The sequence below is a fragment of the Antrostomus carolinensis genome, unplaced genomic scaffold, assembly GCF_000700745.2.
Source record: "Antrostomus carolinensis isolate BGI_N321 unplaced genomic scaffold, ASM70074v2 scaffold22981, whole genome shotgun sequence".
NCBI lineage: Eukaryota > Metazoa > Chordata > Aves > Caprimulgiformes > Caprimulgidae > Antrostomus > Antrostomus carolinensis.
The window spans coordinates 9,412-32,473 of NW_010292343.1; the positions used below are offsets into that span (position 1 = coordinate 9,412).

A 23,062-nucleotide genomic window follows, 5' to 3' on the forward strand; every position below is an offset into this window, starting at 1 on the left:
GCTGCTCTCAGCAGCACAGCTCCTTTTGCAGTGGCAGAAACGCTGTGCAGACTGACGTCTCTCCTTCCTTAGAAGTAGGACCTGGTAACAGTGGGATAAATGCTGGAGGTCTCCTGGTTGCTGTTGATACCACTGTCTGCCACTGCTGCTCCCTTCAGTAGAGCTGTCTTAGGAATTTTTGATAACCGTGGACAAAACATTTGTTTAGGAGAAGCAAGGGATGCTTTTTTTGGAAACATGAGGAGTGATTGTGCCTGGATGAAGGGCAGGTATGGTGATTTTTCTGTGCCTATGAGCCATGGCTTTATTGTGCTTTAAATGTAAATTAGCAGTTCCTTGCCCCCAATTAGTGTCTCTCCTAGACAGCAGGTGAGAAACAAGGGGTGCACTGTGAACAAACATGATTAGGGACCACTCCGTTCCTTAGCACAATTTTAGCCTGCAACTTTTCTTTGCCTAGGCAGCCTCCTCGATACTGTATTTAATGCTTGATCATTCAATGCTCAGCTGTGCTGAGCTCCATGTGGCTGATGTGGGAAGGCACCTCTGGAGGTCTCCAGTGTGCCCCCTGCCCAAAGCGAGGTGGCCCAGGGCAGGCTACGCAGGGCAGTCAGTCTGTGAGTAGCTCCAAGGATGGAGACCCCTTTCCAGCGCTTGCCACCCTCACAGTAAAAAGAGATTTTTATTTTTAAAAAATTTTCTTGATGCTTAAGTGGAATTTTCTTTGTTTAATGTGTGCCCATTGTGTCATGTGATGTCACTGGGCACCACTGAGAAGAGTCTGGCTCCATCTTCTTTCCTCACCCCATCAGGTGTTTAAGCACACTGAGAAGATCACGGGCACTCCAGATTCCCAAACATTAATTATCCATTGAGGATTTGTGGATGCTTTGTGTCCTTGGTCCTCTTCCACTTAGAACTATGAGGAATCAGCATTTTGCCTGGGGCAGCAGCAGCCCTGGGGTTTCTCTGTGTGCTCTTTGCCTTCAGAGGGAAATCCAACGCAGATGCCCATGTTTACTAGACTTCATCAGGACCAGGTTATCCAAGCCAGGATATCCTAAAGGGAAAAGGACAAGACTATCTTCAGAATTGTCCAAGTGAATGTGTTTGCAAAAGCTGAGTTTTCTGCTCTTTTTTATTGGGCATCAGGACCAGGTTATCCAAGCCAGGATATCCTAAAGGGAAAAGGACAAGACTATCTTCAGAATTGTCCAAGTGAATGTGTTTGCAAAAGCTAAGTTTTCTGCTCTTTTTTATTGGGCGTAGAGGCATTGGACCAAATATCTTGAAGGATGTGTGTATTCAGACACTGAATATCTGGATTCAGAGCACACTCAATGAAATTAAATTCTCTTTGCAGATTGAATTTCAGACAGGTATTGTACTGCTTGAAGTTTACTATTTACATTGTGTTTAATTTTGGGGGCTTCCTTCTTGAAGGCTGGAAGTCCTCAGTTATGATGCTATGCCTTAACTTACTGGTATTTTTACTTTTTAAAGTTCTCTTGTTTTTCTGACTCTGGCAGCTAAATAATAAGGCAGTTTGCCAAAAGCACAGTAGTCTTTGTGCTGTCCTTCAAAAGTTACCTTTGAGTTTGGACCTTCTTTATGTAGTAACATTTTTGATGTGGAAGGTGAAATGTTTGTTGGCATTTTAAGGATAGCATTTCAACAAAGCTATCTGGCAGTCTCCAAGAAGAGCTTCCTCCCAGCTGGAGCTAATCAATAAGGTTGACTCATACGGGAGAAAATTCCATTTCTAATGTGAATTTTTGGTTTGGCTTGGTTTTTAGTAGACTGTTTTCCAGGACTTATGCCAGAGAAACTGCGAACAACTTTCTTAATTGCTTATGTTGGGGCAAATGTCAACAAGCGGTACAGCCTAATACAACAGCCAAATGGCAGGGTATGCAAAAGGTTAAAGCGAGTTTTCCTTCCTGGTGTTTGTTTAGCTTTGTTCCCTAACTGCATTCATAGCAGAAGTAGCCTCGCATGTCCTAGATTAAAGCCCCGACAATCTGGGCTATTTTGGTGGCTTGTGTGTCCACTGTGAAGGGATCAGATACACCCCTGACCTCTGCAGCTCCACTTCAGCAAAGCCCCTAAGCATGTGCTTACCTAGTAGCCCATCAGGATTTTGGGTCTGCTAGTTCACCTGCCCAGGCAGCACATCAGGCAGGTTCACTTTTCCAGACTCTGCTGGAAATACTCCTCTGAGGACCACTTCTGGCTTTTACAAGTGTGAGGGTAAGATCAGACTGCATGGTTACAGCATGAATCTGTGTTAAGCTCGGGGCAGCGTTGTTGGGGGGATAGTCTGTGCATGCATGCTATGTCCAGTGAGTCCTGGGCATTTGAGATATCCTGCCTGTTGGCAAATGATTCTATGCCCAGAACTTCTGGATTGTCAGACATCCAGAAATCTTGGGCAAATGGTCAGACTCCTCTTTTTCTATACCAGCAAATTCTTGGGGAGAAAAAGTACAGCAGAGACATGTGGTTTATTGCTGAGTTCCAGCTTCCTTTTAGTGACAGAAGCCCTCAGTCTTCTATGCGAGCTTCCCTGAAGGGCTCTGTGGGATTTTTGAGGTGCTCTATGGGATGCCCCTTCAGTGGCACGCACCTCTGGGCAGAGCAGTCTGCGAGCTGACCAACAGCAGGAAATAGATTGTCAGGTTGGTACGTTGATTCGCTGATGCCAGTTCATGTCTAGTGGTGAACACCTCCAAGTCTTGTGGTCAGCGAATGACCCCAGTCTTCCTGCTAGTCCAGCAATGGTGATGTCTGAATTCAGAGAACACGCAGTGAAATGAAATTCTCTTTTGCAGATTGGATTTCAGGCTTGAGGCTCCGGATCCAACTCACACTATCGGTGTTTTATTGCTCCTTATGGTGTAGCTGGTGATCGTTCCTGAGAAGAGAAAAGATGATGAGTGATGCAAGTGACATGCTCGCTGCAGCTCTGGAGCAGATGGATGGCATCATAGCAGGTAAACACTTGGGACAGCTTGTTCGTTTAGCTATTCTGGTCCTCCTTTCTCATACCTGGAGAGCAGAGTTTCAGGCTGAGAAGGGAATGTGCTGGTAACAGAGATTGGTGTCTTCCATTATAGTTTAGGGATTACAAATAAATGGAGTAAGAGGGATTGCACAGACTCTCACACACAGACTCAAAATGCTGCTCAAAGTGGTTGAGTGATGCAGTTCAGCTGGTGCATGTAGCACCATGAAAGCTGAGGACAAGACACATTTCAAACCAGGATTAAAACATGGATTGAATTTTCCTTTTTTCAAAATTGGAGTGCTCTCGATCCAAACATTTGGTTTCAACCTGCCTTGAACATTTTATTTTTTTTATAAGCACCTGTAAATTCTAAGTGGATCAAGGAGAGGCATCACAACCTATACTTTTGAGCCTAGTGGCTTAGAAAATAATATAAGTACACAACACAGAGGAGCAAAGCAGCAAGAAGTTAGTAGTTTAATCCTATTCCAGCAGAGCTATGCAAACAGCTGCCCAAACTGAAAAAATACTCTGCAAGGACAGCAAAACAGTTATAAAGTCTTTAATAGTTCCACTTAAAATAATTTCCTTTAGGGAAAAAAATCATCATACAGTGCATGCTTTGTTTCAACAATGACTTTTCTCTGCAGTTTTCCTTAAGATATTAAGGACTCATAGCAGGAACACCTGTAAAGTGAATTCAGTTGGATCATAATGATCTCTAAAAATACACATAAGCTGTGACTTCAGTAATTTCCATAAGTAGATACGGGTATTTGGATCCAATCATGTGTCTGCGTTTCCAAGAGCCTAAATTGGTTATGGCAAAAATGAGGTTTAATATAAAAATAAAAAGTGATGTTGAGATATTTAAGTCACCATAGACTTAATTTACCCATGTGTCTGAACAGACCTATGAAGTAATATAACAAAGGGATATCAACTCCTGTGCTGTTGTGAAGGTTTTCTCTCTCTATTTTTTTCAAAGGGATTTAGCAAAATACTCGCATTTTTGTGTCGTACCAGATGAGATGAATGAAAGTTTGTGGAAGTGCATATATAGCATATCACTGCAGTTTCCAAAAGTTGACAGTACAAATGATGCTCTGTCACGAACACATCTCATTGTGCCGAGGCATTACAGTATTAAGGTCACAAATCAGTGTAGTTGGAATTAGCTAGGTTGACTTAAACCAAACTTAATCCTGAATTTATGGTTTCCTTCCTTAATATATAGCAACTTTTAATGTAGGTTGAATATACATACTGTGAGTTTATGCAAATAAGAGATTTTTCTCTTTATTAGCATTCAAATATCAGTGCAACCATGTCAAACTGTTGGGTTTAAAACTTATTCTCTTGGAGAAGTGATTTAGTTTTTTTATTTGTCTTCATATTTTTCTTTATTCTTTTAAAATATTTCCAGTGCCTTGGAGCAGCATAACATATGTCTATGTGAAAAATGCAGAGCACGATTTCCTCTGGACACCATCAGAGTCTGACTTGGGTCATGCAGTCCCTACAGGGTGACTCAAACCGTTAGCAGAGCCTGTTCCCCCCACAGGACTTTCAACCTCCAGTACATCCTGGGGAGCAGGAGCCCAGCCTGTGCCTTGAACCCATGGGCACAGTTGTGGCGTACGTGTTCTCTGTCGGATCAGCCCACCTCCTTCCTGCTGGAGCTGCCGTCCACATAGCATGCCCGCAAGGGCTTGCTCATCTTCAGATTGCCACGTGGCACGGGCAGAATCCTGCACCAGCACTGAGTTTGGTTCAGATAAATGTGTGCAGGGAGTGCATGCCACCTGAGCATTTCTCAGTCTTGCTGAGTGTCTGACCTGCTTGCCTCGTGCCTGACCCCATGCAATGTTGCTCCCTCCAGGTTCCAAGGCGCTGGAGTACTCCAATGGCATCTTCGACTGCCAGTCCCCCACCTCCCCATTTATGGGGGGCCTGCGGGCGCTGCATCTGGTGGAGGACTTGCGGGGCTTACTGGAGATGATGGAAGCTGATGAGAGAGAAGGGCTGCGCTGCCAGGTCCCGGACTCGACGGCAGAGGCTCTGATTGAGTGGCTCCAGAGTCAAATGGTACAGTCTCGCCTTGTTTTACCTGTAACGCGCTCGTTTTGTGTGTTAGCTAGACCGACTCAGGCAGCAGGGCTCTGTTTTGTGCAGGGCATTTAAAACTTTTAGAGCAGGTTTCAAAGAACCAAACAGAAAAGATTCTGGTTTGGAGATGCTGCTGTGCAGCCTCGGAAAAGCTGTAGCTCAAATACTTTGCGCAAGTGGGTTGGCCTGTGTGGTTTTTTGTTGTACCACCATGCCTCATTTTGGGGAGCAAACAATTTTCGGTAATTGGAGTTTCATCTCGGAGGTTTGTGTAAGACACTTGTATGGGAATCAGACACTTAAATGGAGGGTTAAAAAAGGTGTTTTCAATACAAACTTTTTGCTGAAAAGCATTTTTGATAGCATATTTTCTACTACAACCAGTGTTATTACTGAGCTTCATTACCTGGTTTATAATAGAAGTGAGTGGTGGAAGCTCAGCATCCCTTTAAACCTGGGAATCAACCCAAATTTGTATTTTCTGTGTTTGTGAATCTGCCAGTTTTTGTCACACTTGCTTTAAAAGTACACCAACTTACAGCTGATAAGACCATTCTTTACTCTGCCCTCCATTAAAAAAAAAAAATAAAAAAATTGCTCAAGTAGAGGCTACCTGAAGACTATGCTGGGAAATAAAATGTTGTGCTTATCAGAAGGTGAGTTCCATGGCATCATTTTCAAAGGACCCCCTGGTTTTGTCTCCAGGTGCCCTGTGACTGGTGACTTCCTAGCAGGACCAAATAGGGATCCTTGTGCTCAAGGTTTGTGACAGGGTTTGCTTTGTGTTAGTGTGGGTGTGCACAGGTTTTAGGGAAGCACAGCAGTGGAAGTCGACTTACTTCTGGAGGTGGTGCTTCAGGGCTTGAGTCAGCCTGTAGCTGTAACAATGACAGCAGCAGCAGGTGTGCGCTTCGCAGATTTTTCCAAATCTGTATTACAACAGCGTCAAGATTCTTCCCATTTGACATGCTTTTGGCATTGGCCAAGGTAACACTTTGCTTCTGAAATGGGGTTGCCAGATGTGACGAAGACTGGGTCTGATGCAGGACATGCCACTGTGGTGGCTCTGTGTTGCACCCGATGCATTGCTGCTGTCAGGATGGGAAGCCGCTGTCACCTTCCTGGGAGGGGCATCACACCCTCCCGTGGAATGAGTTCAGTCACCCTGGATCCACGGCTGATCTTGCAAAAAAGTGGTTTTATCTCAATACACGGATTTATTTTGGTGCTGAGCTGCAGCACATGATGCCACAGCCCACAGTGATGGGTGCAGGACTGTGTTTGCCACGGGAGCACGGGCCAGGCGTGGAGCTGCAGCTGGCACTGGATGTGCCATTGAGTGGCACTGGATGTGCCATCAAGTGGCACACAGGCTGTGTGCAGCACTGCAGGAAGAGATGGGGACCTGGGCTAGTACAGCCACGGCTGGGCTCACTTACTAGCTCTTGTGGAACACTTTGAGGGGAGAGTTTTGGGTTGGTTTTTTTTTAGTTCTTTGCTTTGAACTACTCATTTGAGAACACTCAAAACTTAATGAAGCACATGGGAGCTTTCCCACTGCCTCCAGTGGAATTTGGATCTCACCCCCACTGTCAAAGTGTGGCAGCCAATGCTGAGATCAGGAGGAGATGGGAGTGACATTCAAGTTGAATCTTTAAAACACGCAGTGTTCCTGCTAACATCAGCATTTCCTCCCTCTGTAACGTACAGCAGTGAACATCAGTGTAATTAGTCTGCTCTGTGCAGGGCAGAAACCAAGCTTTCATGCAAGTACAGTCTTTATAAATAAAAAAATGTTCATATGCCAGATAAACAGACTTGGAAAATTAACTTCTCCCCATGGTGTGCATAGACATCAGTAGTCCATGCTTAGTGATGCTGATCCACCATGTTATTCTGGAGTAAAGGGACCCAGCAGTGTGGCTGGAGGCTGTAGTGTCTGTTGAGATTAATGAGGTGAATCCAGTTATTGCCCCTTGTGGTGGCAAATGTGTGATTTAGGGATGCCTGGCTGTTAAGATCTGGCACAAGGTCCTTCAGACCTGCCTGGTGTGGATCACGGCATGGCAGTGAGTCGGTAATTCAGCCCATTGTGGTCATGAGCTGAATCTGGGAGAGGAAGGGCTCTGTTGTGCCGTTCAGCTTAGTCCCTCCTGAGCACTGGAAAAGATGTCCAGGGTTTGTGTGTACAAAAGATGACAGAAAATAGCTATTTCATCTATGCTTCTCCTCAGTCTGTACTGTATGAGTCTCCCCTGTACTGTCTGGCATCCTTAAAGCCCCTAGCAGGAAAGACTGAACGTTACAGTTTGTACTGGAGTACAGGTATGGGATTTCCAGGTGTCACCAGTGTCACTGGTCCCTGTCTGAGCAGGAAGGTCTTAAGTGAAGTGCCCGGATGATTTGCAGGAGAGCTTTCTGCAACTGTGCCCATCCTTACCGAGGAAGGGAAGACACCTCCTTGGTTTGAAATCCGTTTAATCTTCCACACATGAAGAAGTTGCATCCAGCAGGCTAGTCAAAGCTGCTAGAACTGGTGTGTGACATCCCATCCAAAGCTCTAAGCCAGTCTCGTGTCTCAGAGGAAAAAAGGATATAGTGTTCCCTGCTGCCAAACAGTGTGTCACAAGAGAAAAATCCTCTCCTGGCCCCTGCAGAGAAACTGCTGGTGCCCTGGGAAAAGAGTCTGACAGCAGTCTCCTGAAGTTGCTCGTCTCTGTAAAACGGGGCAGAGCATTCATGTTTACCGTATGAGAATTGGTTGTCCCATGTCCCTGTATCGCTACTTAGTGACCACTTCCTTCCTTCTCCTCTCAGTGTGTTGGAGAAGTCTATGCAAGCACTCAAAAAGGACCAAAGAGTTAAAACTCCTCATGCTGATTGTTTTTAACTGGTGGATACCAGATGGCCATGTGACACCAGAGCGCACGTACGGTGCCCGGACATCTGGCAGAGCTTTTCCAAGAGCAGCCATCAAATGGTCCCCAAGGGGAGTTCAGAGAAGTTGAAAATACAGATCTGTGCTGAACGAATAAACCAGTTTAACTATAACATCATTACTAATTCTCTGTCTACAACTCAAATCCAATCTCTTGTGTTGCTGAAACCCTGCTCATGTCTCCGTGTGCAAGCAGATGGCAGGTGAATGTTGTGGTTACAGTTACAAATGAGACCATTTGTTCAGAAGGAAAGGAACCGAGGCCTTTTCTAAGCTCTGACGTGTTGGGACTGCGTGCTTTCACTGTGGACCAGGCCTGAAATCCATAGCCACGTCATAACTATTCCAAAGCTTTGGAGTTTTTTCAGATCTCTCCTGATCAACAGAAATGTTTAATATATTCTGATGTGTGCTTTAATAAAACATGTGCTGTACTTTGTGAAAATGGAGCTTCTGGCTTGAATATAGACAGCATGCAAGTAATCTGTAACATCATCACCAGTTACAAGACCATTTTAAATGAAACTTTGCCTTTTGCAAGACAAGGCAGCCCCGTTGTGCCAGCTGGAAGTTGATAGATCTGTCTCTTGAATAGTAGTTCTCAGAATACTCTCAGTCATGAATGCTGCTCCAGTTTTTCTTCAGTTGAAACAAACAAGAGACAGTCTTCTTTCTGGTTATTATTTTTCTTTATAGTGGTTTGTTGTTGTTGTTGGGTTATTTTTTTTTAAATGCATCTTATGCAACAGCTTTCCCAGAAAGAGGAAACCAGCTGTGTCTTGTTAAGAAGGAGAGTGAAGGGTAGAAGTGGGTGGACAGTCCCTTCCCACATCTCAGAGCCAGGTTCCCCAAGCTCCTGGTCTGAACTTGTGTATGCAGCTACTGTTATGTATCTCTCCTATTTAAAGGACATGCTCCCTGGAACAAAATAGTCAGTATAATACTTTTTCTTTAAAATCCACAGCAAGTGCAACTGTGGTTTTAGCTTTGGAAGTGACTTTGTGAATTTGAATATATATATATATTTTTTTTTTTTTTTTTTTCACTTCAGAAAAATTAATTTTTGAAGTTGACTGTAAGAAGATTAAAGCAAAACAAAATTTGTTTCCTCCAAAGGTTTCTTGAAGAACACTTTCAGCATCTCTGAAAATGATAGTTAATTTGAGCTGTGGTACCGATAGTGGCTTTTTTTATCCAGAGGCTTTCTGCTGAAAAAAAGAATAGCAGATCTGTTGTCTCACAGACAAGCCTCAGATTTTGACACTTCTTCAACAAGTTGGTTCTTCCAGAGGGTGACTGGGAGTAGTGAGAGTTAAATGAGGGGATATTAGATTTCAGAGAGAAATTTTCCTGGCTGGATAAACATAGCTTGTAATCTTACAGATGTGTTTGCCTGTTTGGACAACAGGGTGATTCCCAAGTGGAGGAAGAGGTTTGTTTAGCCAGAAATCATCTCATATTTCTTATTCATGGAAAAATCTTGTCTTCAAACCAAAGTTGGTTGTTTGATTGTCTTAGTGTGGGCGTACAGTGCATTCATTTGGCTCAGCTTCTGCTTATGTTGAGTTTAGTTATCGAAAGGTCCTATGGTAATGTGTGGCACATAGGTTCACCACCAAACACTTCTTTGAGATCCCTCCTGAAGTCACAATGTAAAAAGAGCCTTGTGATACCATTTCAGCCTGTGATCATAAACTGCCTCCCGGCAATACTTTTTGTCTGTGAGACATCTACCTCTCAGAGTTCTTGAAACACAGGACCTTGCTTCTTGCTAAAGGGGGTCATCCAGACTGGTTTGTTTTTAACACTGGAAGATAATACAGGCTCATTTGTAGCATGTCTGGATGTGACACCTTCATGCATTGTGGATGAGTTCACTGGCAGTGAGAACAGCCCGTGCAGTCCTGTGCTGGAGTGTAGGGGCAGCCCCAATGGCAGAGCCATCGAAAATCACCATTCTCAATCCAAAATGCATCAGTCTGGCTTGAAAAACACAGTTTCTGCTCCACTCTTTTGTTCTGCGTTATTCAGTATTCATGTTTTTGAGATTTTTATCTATCAATGGTAGTTGTACATGTTTCTTTTTAATAATAAAAGCTGTGGGTTTTGAGATTATTACAGGACTCCTGGAGCTAGGCTTAGTGGTCAAAAATACTAAGGGTTTGTTATACTGCTGCTGTTACTGAGTAAATTGAAACTTAAATGTGAGGACAGGGGTTGTTACTGTTGCATTTTACATCATTCTTAAGTATGACATAAACTTGGGACAAATCACTTGTGAGACCTGGGACAGTTGAGTCAACTTCTTCCTTCCTCTTTTTCTTGGCCCCTACAAGTGAATTACATGTATTCTTCCAGCTTTTACAATTAATAGCCCATCAAGGAAAGAAAATTCCCTTCTGTTTATCTTGTAGTCTGGTAAAGGAAGTGGAATCGCTCTTTTCTCCTGTGTTTTTGGGTTGGATGATTTCTGCAGGGCTGGGAGGGTGCAGAGGAGTGGGTTGCGCTGTTCAGTGAGGAGTGAGGGTGGAGATGGCCAGCTGCCACCTGTGTGGGGCTGCCCTTCTCCTGGCCAGGGTTACAGAGCTCTGTGCCCCCCTGCCTGCACCCTCCTCTGCCTTGCTGCCTGGTCATTTTATGTTGGGATCCCGTCAGGTGGCGAGCTCAGGTGGGAAGGAAGGTTGATCTTCCCGGGCTTTGATGTGTTAATTCCCCAGAGGAGCTGCTTGCTCCGCCTGAGGAGCGCTGCTGCTTCTCGACTCCACTTCCCACATCCCTGCCTCTGCTGCTACATTCGTCTCCATCCTTGGTTAGGCGAGGAAACCTGCCGTCACTTAACCTCTCGGTCACTTAACCTCTCTGTCTCGGTTCAGAGGAGCCCTGACGGCACCGCTCGGCACAGCGGGCGCCTGCAGTGCTGGGGCTGCAGCTCAGCCTCAGCTGCCTGCCACAGTCACTCACGTCCTTAAATGCATGAAGATAGCCATGACCAGCATGGAGTATAGCTGGGACATTCACGGACACTGTGTCTGGCTAAATAAGGTAAGGCTATCTGTGTTTGTTCTGGCTTTTACATTTCTGCAAGGGACAAGACATAGCTGGGCAACACTGGTGGGGAATAAGCTTTTCGTCTTTGTCTTGTATCAGATACCAGCTGAGCTGCTGTTGAAGAAACTGAATATTTTGAAACGGTTGCATCTTCCCTCTTCAACAGCTGTGTTATTTATATTTAGAAAATGTTTCAGGTAAACTCCTCAGAGTGAAAGTCTGTCTTAAGATGGTTTTCTTTCAGAATTCACTTTTATTGTAGTGAAGCTTTAAAATATAATGCAGAGGGGTTTTTGGGGTGGGTTTGCAGGTTTTTTTCCTCTGCTCGTGCTGTAAGGAGGAGCTAATCTGTAAACTTTAGGAGAAGCTTAGCAGCAGGTCTGTCTGCCTGCTGCCGGAGCATGTGGAGCAGCCTGCAAATACTCAGAGCCATGAGTAGGGGGGTGTGAAATGTAGATGCTGGTTTGGGAGGGCTGCGGTGGATTCCCACACAAACTGGTTAAATACTGGTATGGATTGTATTCAGATTTGACCAGTATGAATCTGGGATGGAGTCGATACTTACAGAGGGTAAAGCTCTGTATCGCTGGGGAAATGGTGGTGAATACTGTGCTTGGAAAACCTGGAGGCTCTGCCCGGGGCACACCAGGTGATGTTGAGGTAGCTGAGGCTGGAGGAGCCCCCTTGCAGGGGTATTGCTAGAACTGAGTGAACAAGCAGAACAGCAATAGCTGTGCTTAACTAAGCAGAAGGAATATGTATTATAATGATCTGAACAACGTAAGCATGTTGATGAGCTCTAATTTAACTCCAGATGGTCAGGAAAGAGATGTCATGGAAAGCTCACTTGCCCAACTGTTGGCTGGACCATGGTGGTCAAAACAGTCAGTGCAATCTGCTGTACAAGAAAATAATACTGTGGAGTGGCAGCTCCTTCTATACAAATAAAATTGCGTCTCCGGCAAGAACAGTGTGATTTGTGCTACTTATTTTGTCTCGAAAGCAGAAGAGAAAATGAAGGGAAATTAGGGTATCAGCTGCAGTAAGCTAAAAATTAGTTTTATTTTTGAAAGGAGAATTCAGCAATTGAAAGGAATTTTTTTTGTTCTTTGGTTGTTTTTTTATTAGGAGTTTTAAAACAGCAGCTATTAAAAACTTTACTGTGGTTTGGAATGCTAACTCACTTCCAGGGAAAAGAGATTAAAGACTGAGGGCAGGCAAGCTGTGAAAGTTTGGTGGTGCATCTACTTATTACAGGAATAATTCCCTCCAGAGCAGTGTGGATTTTTACACTTACATGATTGCAGACAAAGCTTATACACGTTTTTAACAGATTAGCCACGGATTGATCTTGCAGAGTTTTAAAGTGCACTGAGTCTGATCTTATAAGGCATTTTAAGTAAATGCTTAACCTTAAACTTCTGCGAAGCCTCAGTGGCATCATGACAAATGTTCTTTTGTTTTTAAGATTAAAATCGGTATTGGTAAATCTGCATTCTCTTCCCATACAGTGTTTTGCAGTTAATCCCTAAATTGAAAACACATGCAAAGTCTAACTCTTAATTGAAGATAGATTCATAAGTTGCTGGTGAAAAAGAGTGACCTTTGGAAAATGGCAAAGCTCATTTTACACAGCTATGTTAATCCTGTATCAACTTTGGTGATAGAATTTGACCCAGAACTACCAAGTGCCCCAAATACGCTGGCAGTTGCTGAATCAGATATTTACTTTTCTTTTTTCTTCTTTTATTTATTTTTTTTTTTTAACAGCGGAGCCATTGCTTTGCAGGGCGAGTAGTTGCCAGGCTCAGTCCCAGTGAAGGCTGCGGATCCTCAGGTGGAGAGAAACTCCTCCTGAAGTACACACTGAGTGTTGCTCACCTGGGTTTTGCACACACCAGGTCTCCTGGCATCTTTCAGACCTCCCTGCAGCCTGCTCCTGCCTGGTGGGGCTCCCTCCACCCCATCTCCTGATGCACTAGTTTCTCATATCCAGTGTTTGGGCTACTTCCCCCTCCATTTCTCTTCAGTCCTGCCCACTGCCATCATTACCCTATTATTCTTTACATGTGTTTCATCTCCTCTCTTCCTTCCTCATCTCTTTGGGAAGAAAATCATGTCAGGAATCAACTTCTTACCTTTGAAGACAGCGCAGAGGAGAGAGCAGGAAGGCATCGTGTGGCCAGTACCTGCTGGTCCCTCTGCACCACTGTAGGAGGTGCTGGGGCTGCTGCTCTGTGAAATAGTTGCCATGGCCTGTGTCATCCTTTCTCCAGCATCTTTTTCCCCACTGAAAACAAAGTCAGTTACTTTCTTGCCCTTTCATACCTAAAATGTAGAGTTAGTCCCATATGTTATGCAGAAGTTACAACGTTTCAGGGAAAAAGCAAACTACTGTTGGGTTGTATACAAAGTTTCCTGGTTTTGGTGTACTACGGGAGGTCTGTTTTTACACAGGTAATACAAAATATTTCTGGCAAAAGCCAGCAAAGACATCTTTGTATTTGGTTTTGTGGGAGAATAACCTTTACTCCAGTCCTCTTTGGGGTTCCCATCACCTCCTCCTTCTTTCTTATGGCAATGTGCAGCTACAGCCTGAACTGTCACTCTCTCAATTCTCCTGTTTTAAAGCCAAGTATGATGTGCCAAGTAAAACATTTTTTTGAGAAATGTGAACAGAGTTTAACAACAAAGGTGTCTTGGCAAGATGCTATGCACAATGACTAACATTCTGCTTTAACACCTCTTCGGTTTTCACAGCATCGTAAAGACATTTTCATCATAGCGTGAAGCCAGTACTTAACCTCCCTGCATTTTCTTCACACAGTCTTTGGTTTTAGTTAATTTGTGTCTGGTTACACTGACCAGAGGTATCAGGAGGTTCAGTGGTTAGGGCACTGAGGTGGTGGTTGGGAGGCAGGGAGCTGTGTCTGTGCTTTGACAAGGACTTTCATGTTTAGCCTCAACAGGATGGAGGGGTGTCTTTGCTTGTAATGGGGGATAAATATCACTTTCCTGCATCACACACACACTGGACTGATAAATGTGTTGTATATTACAAAATACATATACTGTTCTTACAGAGGCTGAGTAAGTGCCTGAGATGTACTGAAGGACTTTAAATGAGAAGGGAGCTACAGAATAGCAAAAGTATGCAAAAACCTCGGGTTTGTGTTTCACCTACAAGTCAAGTTGCGAAATTTAAAAGTGTAATCTGCTAGGTGAGCATTTAACAAGTTTATTTTGGAAACTCTTTGGCTTTTTTCACCTAAATTTAAAGCATTACAGAACTGAAGATCTCGCTGATCTTGAATGGAAATCCTATGGCATGAGCTAGACTCTGGTAGAGGTCAGGGGAAAAACAGGGCAAACTCAGAAGTTTAGATTACTTCTACCTTGGTGCTTTGTGTCTGGATGGTCAGAAGGACTACTAATTTACTGCTAAATAACTCGGATTCAGGGTATCATTAGGATATGAGATATTGGTACAAATTACTAGAGAGCATCCTTTCTTAGTCTGCTGTAGCTCTGGTGATTTCAGGGGAAGTATGATGGTCACCTTGTAAAAGTTATACATGTGTGCTTGGGAGACACATTTGCTACTGCACGCTGAGTTAAAAACTACCAGGACACAGCCTGATTTCCTGAGAGCACTAAGGTGAGGTCAAATACTTTTTACCCCCTCCTGTTTGCTTTGTGTCTAGTCTTGTGCTGGTGGGAGTTCTATTCTTTCAGTTTCAAATGAAGCAGTTTCTCCCACCACCCAAGGTCAGACATGTAATTTAGAAGAGAAGTTTAGAAAAGAAGGAAACCAGCAGGTTTCCTGAGGCATCCTCTGCAATCAGGGGGGATGAGCTGGTGAAAGGGAGATTCAAAGCAGGAGCCCAAGGCTTGCAGCTCCTAAGTGGTGGTGGCCTCTCAAAGCAGGGTTGTGCTGCAGTCTCACCGGGGCATGAGGATCAGTCGCCTGGTTTCTTTTCATCAGATATTCAGAAAGAAATCAAGGCCCCTCAGCATCAGTGGGAGTCTCTGCTGAGCACGCTGGATTTCAGAGCAGCTTCTCAGACTCCTCCAAGCAATTTATGCAGTGATGGGAACAAGAATTTCTTTTTTGAGCTGAGATCTGATTGTGGCATCCATCACAAAGTGCTTTGAGACAGCTTTGAATATGGGTAGAGTAAAATCTTTCTCACCGTTCAAGAGCATTGAAGTTATTATGAAGAAAGTTGCTGATTCTCTGAACTCTGATAGCATTAACATGTATTCTTGTTTCTCTTTAGCCTCAGGCAGCTTTGCAAAGAGATGTGTTTAGAGTGCAGACATTCACCCATACCCAGTAAAATGTGCCTGATATAAAAGGATGTCTCTTACTATGTGTTTTAGAAAAAATTGTTTGTCTTGCAAGAAGCGTAATGCACATCTTGTAGATTGTATGCTGATTTTTTTTCACTTGGTGAATGTCTCAGGGTATTTGTCTCTTTGCAAGTATGGCTTAGCATGGTACATCACTGAGCACAAATTTTGTTAACAAAATGCTGAATGTGCAGTAAGTGAATTTTTCAGAATTAGGTCACCAGAAGGTTCTTCCTTTCTCGTCTTTAAGTCACTGAACAATTCTTGTCCTGAATCGTGGTTGTGTATCCTTTCTTTGATTTTGTAACCTTTTGGGGCTGGAGAATACTTTAAATCTGTTCTTGAACTGTGCAGCTAAAAATACTCTTTAAGTGTGTTAATAACATTGACTGACACTTACGGTACAATAGCTGACTGTGCAATATTTGCCGTCTTTTTCAGACTAATGGACACATATCTGGGAATGGAGATGTGTATCAAGAAAGGCTGGCTCGTCTGGAAAATGATAAGGAATCTCTTGTTCTGCAAGTGAGTAGTCACCTAAATTATTTTTTTCTACTTTTACATTCATAAGACTTTTTGATAGTATGTGATAAAACCACTGAGGATTTATTTGCAGTTATGCTGTCTTGGACAGCGTTCAGAAGGCTTGCTGATACCTCAGAGTTAACCCAGATCAAGGACAGGTATGAATTTAGACTGCAGGAAGAATCCAAAGGCCTTTCTTTCTGTGTATCTGATCTCTTTTTGAATCTTGTTAGCTGAGCAGGTCTGCAGACCGACCACCTTCTTAGTTCATGTGTATCCTTAAGATCACCGTTTTGCATGACCATTCACATGCTGTCTGCGTCAGGTAACAGATGTCCTGTCCTCATGAAAGGTCACAAAAGCTGTGGGACTGGTCAACGAGCGAAAGGGGACAAGCAGCTCCTCAAAGGTCCTGCTCACCTGCTGCTGGGCTGGACTGGGTCAGCCCAGGGTGCGCTTGCCAGCTGGCTTGTTCTTGCTGCCAGATTTGGAACTACCTGGCACCCCTTGGTCTGTACAGGCATCCTGCTATATACCCTGATGCAGACCTGGCCTAGGGGTTGTCACAATGCTGAGCGCTGCTCTTAAGCAACTTGCCCTCATTCCCAGCAGTACTACACATTTCCTTGAAAGAGCCTGTTTAAAACAAAAACTTCATTCAGAAAAGGCAAAATGGGAATTGGTCTACGGTGTCAAAGGTGTTGTCTTGGTCTCATGTAGCCTCGGCTCGTGTGTTTTAACCTCCTTTGCTTTTATTGTTCTGAAAAGAAGAAGCTGTATGCTATGGTACATTGTGTGCAATCACTTGGAAAGGAGAATGAATTATATGCAGTGAGGTTTAGCTATGTGGTTGTTAAGGTGGGAGCTAGTGGGTTTTAGTTAATGTATTGTCACAGCAAAGGTATGGCTATAAAATGTAGCAGACACCCCTTGTGAAAATTTTCAGGACAAGTTGGGAGGGCAGGTGCAGAATTGCAGTGTGTCCATCAGAACTTTGGCTGAAGTCCCAGTAAGCATGAGAGGAGACCTTTTCCTCCTCTCCTGTCACCTTTGCCACGTGTTGTGTCCACTGCAGAGCTCTGCTACTCCTCCTTCCCCCCTGTATGGTCGTATTGACTCTTTGGCCCATCCATCACTGTTACTCACATACAGTTCTTCAGGTGACACATACGGCATGGGTGCAAGGTACTAAATGTGCATCCCTTTTTCTCCACTGTGCAGGTAAGTGTGCTTACAGACCAGGTGGAGGCCCAGGGAGAAAAGATTCGAGATCTGGAGTTCTGTCTAGAGGAGCACCGGGAGAAGCTGAATGCCACGGAAGAGATGCTGCAGCAGGTATTTCACAGCCCTGTGTCTATCTTGCTCTCTGTCTTCATTCTGTCTTAACGAATTACATTTTGCTTCAGTGCGAGCATTGCACTTCAAGGTGTTGCACCACTTGATGTCTCTTAACTGGGTGGTAGTTTTCTACCATATTTGCTTTAAAGTCTTTGTGCTTACTAATGTCAGTGCTGCTTTACACTGTGGGAATGCAGTTCTGCTCTTTTTTGAGCCTTTCCCCACTGAACTTGAAAGAGACTTGGATAAAAGCCTCTGGCAGGATGGGTGGATTCCTCTCAAAGCTCCTTGCTGCCCAGAGCAACTGTGATGACAGACAAGCTTTTTTTTCCTCATCCTAGCAGCCAACCTGTCATAATGCTCCCATGATCTCAGATGCATCCTAGGTGCCTGGAGTCTGTCAGATGGGTAAATAGCTCTATCTCAGGGCTTCGAATAGCACAAGGAAGAGAGTGATGCTTTTCCTCATGAAAACAGCCTTTACCTGTAGAAATAAATTACTGATTTCTTCCTCTTGGGTGAATAATTCTGTACTTTTCCTCTTTATCTTGAATCAGGAGCTTTTAAGCAGAACATCCCTTGAAACTCAAAAGCTGGATCTTATGGCAGAGATTTCCACTCTGAAGTTAAAGCTTACATCTGTAGAGAAGGATAGATTGGACTTTGAGGACAGGTTCAGAGACACAGAGGTGAGTACAACCCAACTGAATAAATTGTGAAAGCTGTGTGTGGCTTCACATTACCTGAAAATTTCCAGAGAATTTTATTTATTTCTTTATCTATTTATTTATTTTTCCAGGCAAGAAGGGAACTCATCTTTAAGGTTAAAACTTGTATCTCTTAAAATAAAAAGTGTCCTCTTTGGTAAACTCTGGTTTTATAAAAAAAGAAAGATTTCCAAAACCAGTTTTTGATTCTTGCCATCAGATCTCAGGAGAGATAGTATTTAGGATCGATTTAAATACAGTCATGAACACACTGCTCTCTCCTGTCCCAACTTGAAACTGTTGTGTTCTTAGTAAGGTCTGTCTGAGGCAAGCGCTTAAACCCACTGCAGATATGAAAAGCATGTGCATGCAAAGACACAGCACGCTAAAAGACATAACTTTTGGTTTTGATAACAGAGAGAATGAAGTGACTCAGTGTCAGGGCATTTTGAAGCCTCACTTCAAACCCCAGCCTTACAGAAGCCCAGGACTGAGAGGCCAGCAGACACTCATCTCAGCTGTCTCCAAGCCCAGTGGTGTGCAGTGCCAGGCGGAGCTGCCACCTCTGGCAGCGCTCTCCTGAGGCATTTGCCCTCTGTGCACCACAGATCTGTGTAGCTGAACCTTGCTCGTGTTTTAAGCCAGAAAGCCTCAAAGCAAGTGGGCATATGCAATTTTTCCTGGAAACTCAAAAGTCAGACTGAGCTTTGCTGCCAGGGTGACGTACCCAATATCAGAAATACCTTGGAGTCTGCCTAGGAAGCAGAACAAAATTTCCAATTCTGGGTTCATAAACGAGCTGAAATGTCAGAAGTTTGTATTGTGGATGTTCCAGATGTCATTCATTTCTAGAAGGAAAGAAGATATAATGTCGTCACAGGAGACAAAATTTGCCCTTTCCACTTCAATCACTGTGATTTACCAATTCCCTTCCAGTTTCCTACATATTTTCCAGAGAAGAGTTGTTCCTCACTTGTGTTGCAAATATAACAGCAAAAGTGAGCCTTGCTTTTGAATTACTTTCTTTGGACCTTTCTGAAGTAATCCACAGACCCAAAGGAGTCCACAGGTTGAAAACTAATGACTTGAATCATGTTCAGATTTGAAAGGTGGTGATGATTTACATAGCAATAGCAGCGTCCCTTCCTGCAGCGTAGCATATCCGGGTGTAGCCAAGCTGTGGGTTGGATTCATGTTGCCTCCCATTACCTTCTCCTCTAGTTTGGAGGAACTCCTCTGCTAGAGTAACACCAGGTGTTATGTGAAGGATCACAGCATTGCCTTAAAAGCAGCTGATTTTGCAGTTCGTGCAAGTACTGTGCACGGCAATGCTAGAGAAATTGGCAGGGGGAAAAGCGGAGGGAATCGTTGAAGAACTTCTGATCCACAGGAGATGTGTTTGAGCTGGCTGCTTTCACAGCTCCCGTGAGGTCTCTCTGCCCACACAATGCTCAGCTCTTTCATGAATTACAGTGTACAGCAAATAACTCTCCTCACCTATCATAAGCAGCCCAAATGATAAATGAGTTGACATCAGCAATAAATGGCTTTGGGGAGGCAAGGTTTGGTCCAAATAATTGCAAGGAGCAGGTGCTTTCAGAACTGGATTCCACCACATCTCCATTTATAAATACCCTGTGGTTTCTTGTGCTTTCCAAAACAGGTAACAAAAGTGATTAGGCTTTGAGTGATTCCTCTCTTTCTATCTTTATTTTTATTGAATGTGATTCATTGCTGAGCTTTCCTGTACTCCCCTTCCTTTGTTTTTCCCCCTGAACTGCAGTCTCTCCATAACTTAATAGCATAACTCAGCATACCAAGAAGGCAGACATGGAGCTACCTCTCTTCCCAGAAAAGTGGTTACAGCGTGGGGACCCTAACATGCACTGCAGCTCTGTAGGCTCTGTGGAAGCAGCTTACCTGCATGGCAGCTCTGAAGACCTTTTTCTTTGAAATACCTTGAAATTCGCTCAGTGTCTTTGATAAAAATAAGATAACCAAAATTACATTTTAAAGGTAATTACCATAATTAGGGGCTATATAAATTTGTATCCTGGATATTTATGCCAGAACTAATGAACTGTTACTAAAATGTTACTCCCTCCCTTTGAAAAACAGAATCATGTAGTTTAGTGTTTTAGAAATTATGTTGTTTCTTCTTTGTTTCAACACTTTATAGCTGTGAAAAGGCTTAGGCTTAGACACTGAAAGGGATATTGTGTCTTAATTTCCATTTTGTTCAGTGGAAAAATTAATGGCTAATTAGTTTTAAGGGTCTCGGCCATACAAAATCTCTAACAGGCATTCTGGAGGCAGTATTTATTCAGAAGTACATGATATTTTACTCAGTGTTGATCTAATTATATTCCTACTTAAAGTAGTAGATGATCAATTATTTCAGCAGAGCTGAGTATTTAAATTGATATTTAAAATGTTCTACTGTAAAACACATCATGATGTTTACATGCAGTGTTAAAAATTGAAGAAATTTCATACCCAAACTGGGAAAGGAAAACTATGAATATTGCTTCTGTTTTTATTTAGGAAAAAGAAAGTGAAAAGAGAAAATAAACAACATTGACATCTTAAAACAACTTTTGTGGAGCTACTGTCTCCTACAGAATTACCATTCAGATTAAATCCTTCATATTATCCAGTTTTGACTTGTGTCTGTCATTGCACCTTCCCATTCCAGCTTGGTAGGTTTCTCATATTCACCATTCATTCTCTAAACAGATGCTTCACTAGATCTGTAAGCTTTTTTTCCTTTGTGCTCTAGGACTTTATTGTCTAGGGGTTCATAAATACACAGCTTTTCCAAAGCTAATTGTATACTTAATAGAGATTTATAATTGTTCTGTTCTTTAAACCATTCCAGTCTTTCCACTTTCTCAGCAGACACCAGTATTATTTTCCTTAAGGAGCATGGGTGGTCTGAGTAATATCGTACAAGGGAGTTTATTTAGGGAGGAGTCCATATCCAGACATGGTCTTCGAAGCCACAGCCAGAGGGCAAACTGGCTCACTCATGGGGAATTCTTCATAATTTAAACACCACCAGTTTCCTTTGTGCAGATGAATTTCTGAGTGGAGCAAAATGACGAATATGGTTTGTGTTTCCAGTGCCAGTAAGGAAGCCTCTGACCCCTGAAGCTTAAAGTTATCATTGCTTTTTTGTGCCTCTCTGTCCCCGCTATGAAGAGCACAAGTAACATGAGCAGGGAAGGAAAAGCCTTTGACCAATTAGAGTCTGCATGTCCCACCCTATCAGCTCCATTCATGGATCCATGCAAGGAACAGGTCTTGGATGTTTGCATGGAGAGACCTGACTGTGGATCAGAAGAGGACCATTTCATGGCTCTTTCCGGTTTTGCAGGTTTTTAAGACAGGAACATGCATTACACCCAGGGCAGGTATTTTAACCCATTTATGGGTGCCCAAAGAGGAGGTATTAAGTGCAAACAAAGCAGGTGCCATACACTGGCCACCATGTGGGTGACTTTTACTGCTGATTCATCTAAGTCAGCCAGGGAACTCCATGGGTTTTTGGTCTGGTCTAGGATCCTGATGAACCTGCACAACACCCTGAGTGCCACGGGGACATACACATCTCAAGCATCACACTGGTCCCAAAAGCTCTTTGGGTCATAAGAGGTTACAATGGTGGACACCTTCAGGTTTCAGACAATGCTGTCATCTCTTTGCTGGGACTACTGCAGGAGCGGGCAGGGCGTAGTCCTTGCTGTGAAAGGTTTGTAGTCAAAATCAGTTGAACAGAGAATAGTGGAAGAAAAGGGTAAATGTTTCAGGGCAGCAAGCAAGAAAGTGAAACACCCTGGGAGGATTAGGATTTCTTAGGGAACCTCAGTGCCTTTGACAATCTCTGCGTCTGCTAAGCTTGCCCGGAGTTAAATAGCAGTTCAGTAACGGGGGAGATAGCCCTGTTTGGGCCTTTTCTTTTTCTTCTGCTCATTTAGGCAAGGTTTGGCCATGTCTTTTGTACTAAGGAGGGCCTGCATATGGAACCTGGTGACCCTTTAAGGTACTCCTCTGCCTCAAAAAAGAAGAGGATGAATGTCATTTACAGTTACTGTGTTGCAAATAACTTAAGACATGAGTTAATGTTGTGCTTGCAAGGGAGTAATTGAAAATATTTTTGGGGCAAAGCATGCTGTTAGGGCTTATCTTTGTTTCTATTTAACCCTTGAGAAATTTTACAGTATTTTTGGTGACCAGTTACCAGTGGTAAAGGATCCAATTACCTGTGAGGCCTGTAACACATTAAGCAGAAGAATTTAGTTTCTGCTCCAAGATCTTACACTCTTGGGTTCTGGTTGCAAGATTGCTCTGTTTTCTGTGACATTGTGAGTGCATCTTGACACTACTCCAAGTCAATATTCTTCATGAAAGGAGAAGACTTTTGGTTTGTTACTCATTTTGCCTGATAGGGGTATTTTGAACATGGATAACTGTTGTGGTTTAACCCTGGCCAGCAAATAAGCACCACACAGCTGCTCACTCACTCCCCACTAGCGGGATGGGGGAGAGAACTGAAAGGGTAAAAGTGAAAAAACTCATGGGTTGTGATGATGACAGTTTAACAGATAAAGCAAAAGCCATGTGTGCAGGCACAGCAAAACAAGGAATTCACTCACTGCTTCCCATGGGCAGGCAGGTGTTCAGCCATCTCCAGGACAGCAGGGCTCCATCACACGTAACAGTTGCTCAGGAAGGCAAACAACATCACTCCAAATGTCCCCTCTTCCTTTTTCTTCCCCGTGATTTATATGCTGAGCATGACACCATATGGTATGGAGCATCCCTTTGGTCAGTTGGGGTCAGCTGTCCCAGCTCTGTCCCCTCCCAGCTTCTTGTGCACCCTCAGCCTCCTCACTGGTGGGGTGGGGTGAGGAGCTGACAGGTCCTTGACTGTGTGTGAGCCCTGCTCAGCAACAACTAAAACATCCCTGTGCTATCAACACTGTTTTCAGCACAAACCCAAAACATAGCCCCACACTAGCTACTAGGAAGGAA

At 43.6% G+C, this 23,062-nt stretch overlaps 1 protein-coding gene across 4 annotated transcripts in view; it reads left to right on the plus strand.

Annotated features, from left to right (window-relative positions):
* Positions 1 to 2,908: 2,908 nt before the first annotated feature.
* PPFIBP1 (PPFIB scaffold protein 1) overlaps positions 2,909 to 23,062 on the plus strand; it is a 52,524-nt gene continuing 32,370 nt past the window's right edge. For 3 of the 4 annotated variants that reach the window (XM_010176933.1, XM_010176934.1, XM_010176937.1), the window contains exons 1-5: positions 2,909 to 2,993; positions 4,890 to 5,095; positions 15,897 to 15,983; positions 17,205 to 17,318; positions 17,879 to 18,010. In XM_010176933.1, coding sequence (XP_010175235.1) covers positions 2,930 to 2,993; positions 4,890 to 5,095; positions 15,897 to 15,983; positions 17,205 to 17,318; positions 17,879 to 18,010 — 603 coding nt within the window. In that variant the 5' untranslated portion in view covers positions 2,909 to 2,929. Of the gene's footprint in view, positions 2,994 to 4,889; positions 5,096 to 10,997; positions 11,097 to 15,896; positions 15,984 to 17,204; positions 17,319 to 17,878; positions 18,011 to 23,062 lie in introns of those variants that run through there. The other variant, XM_010176938.1, reaches the window with a different exon arrangement.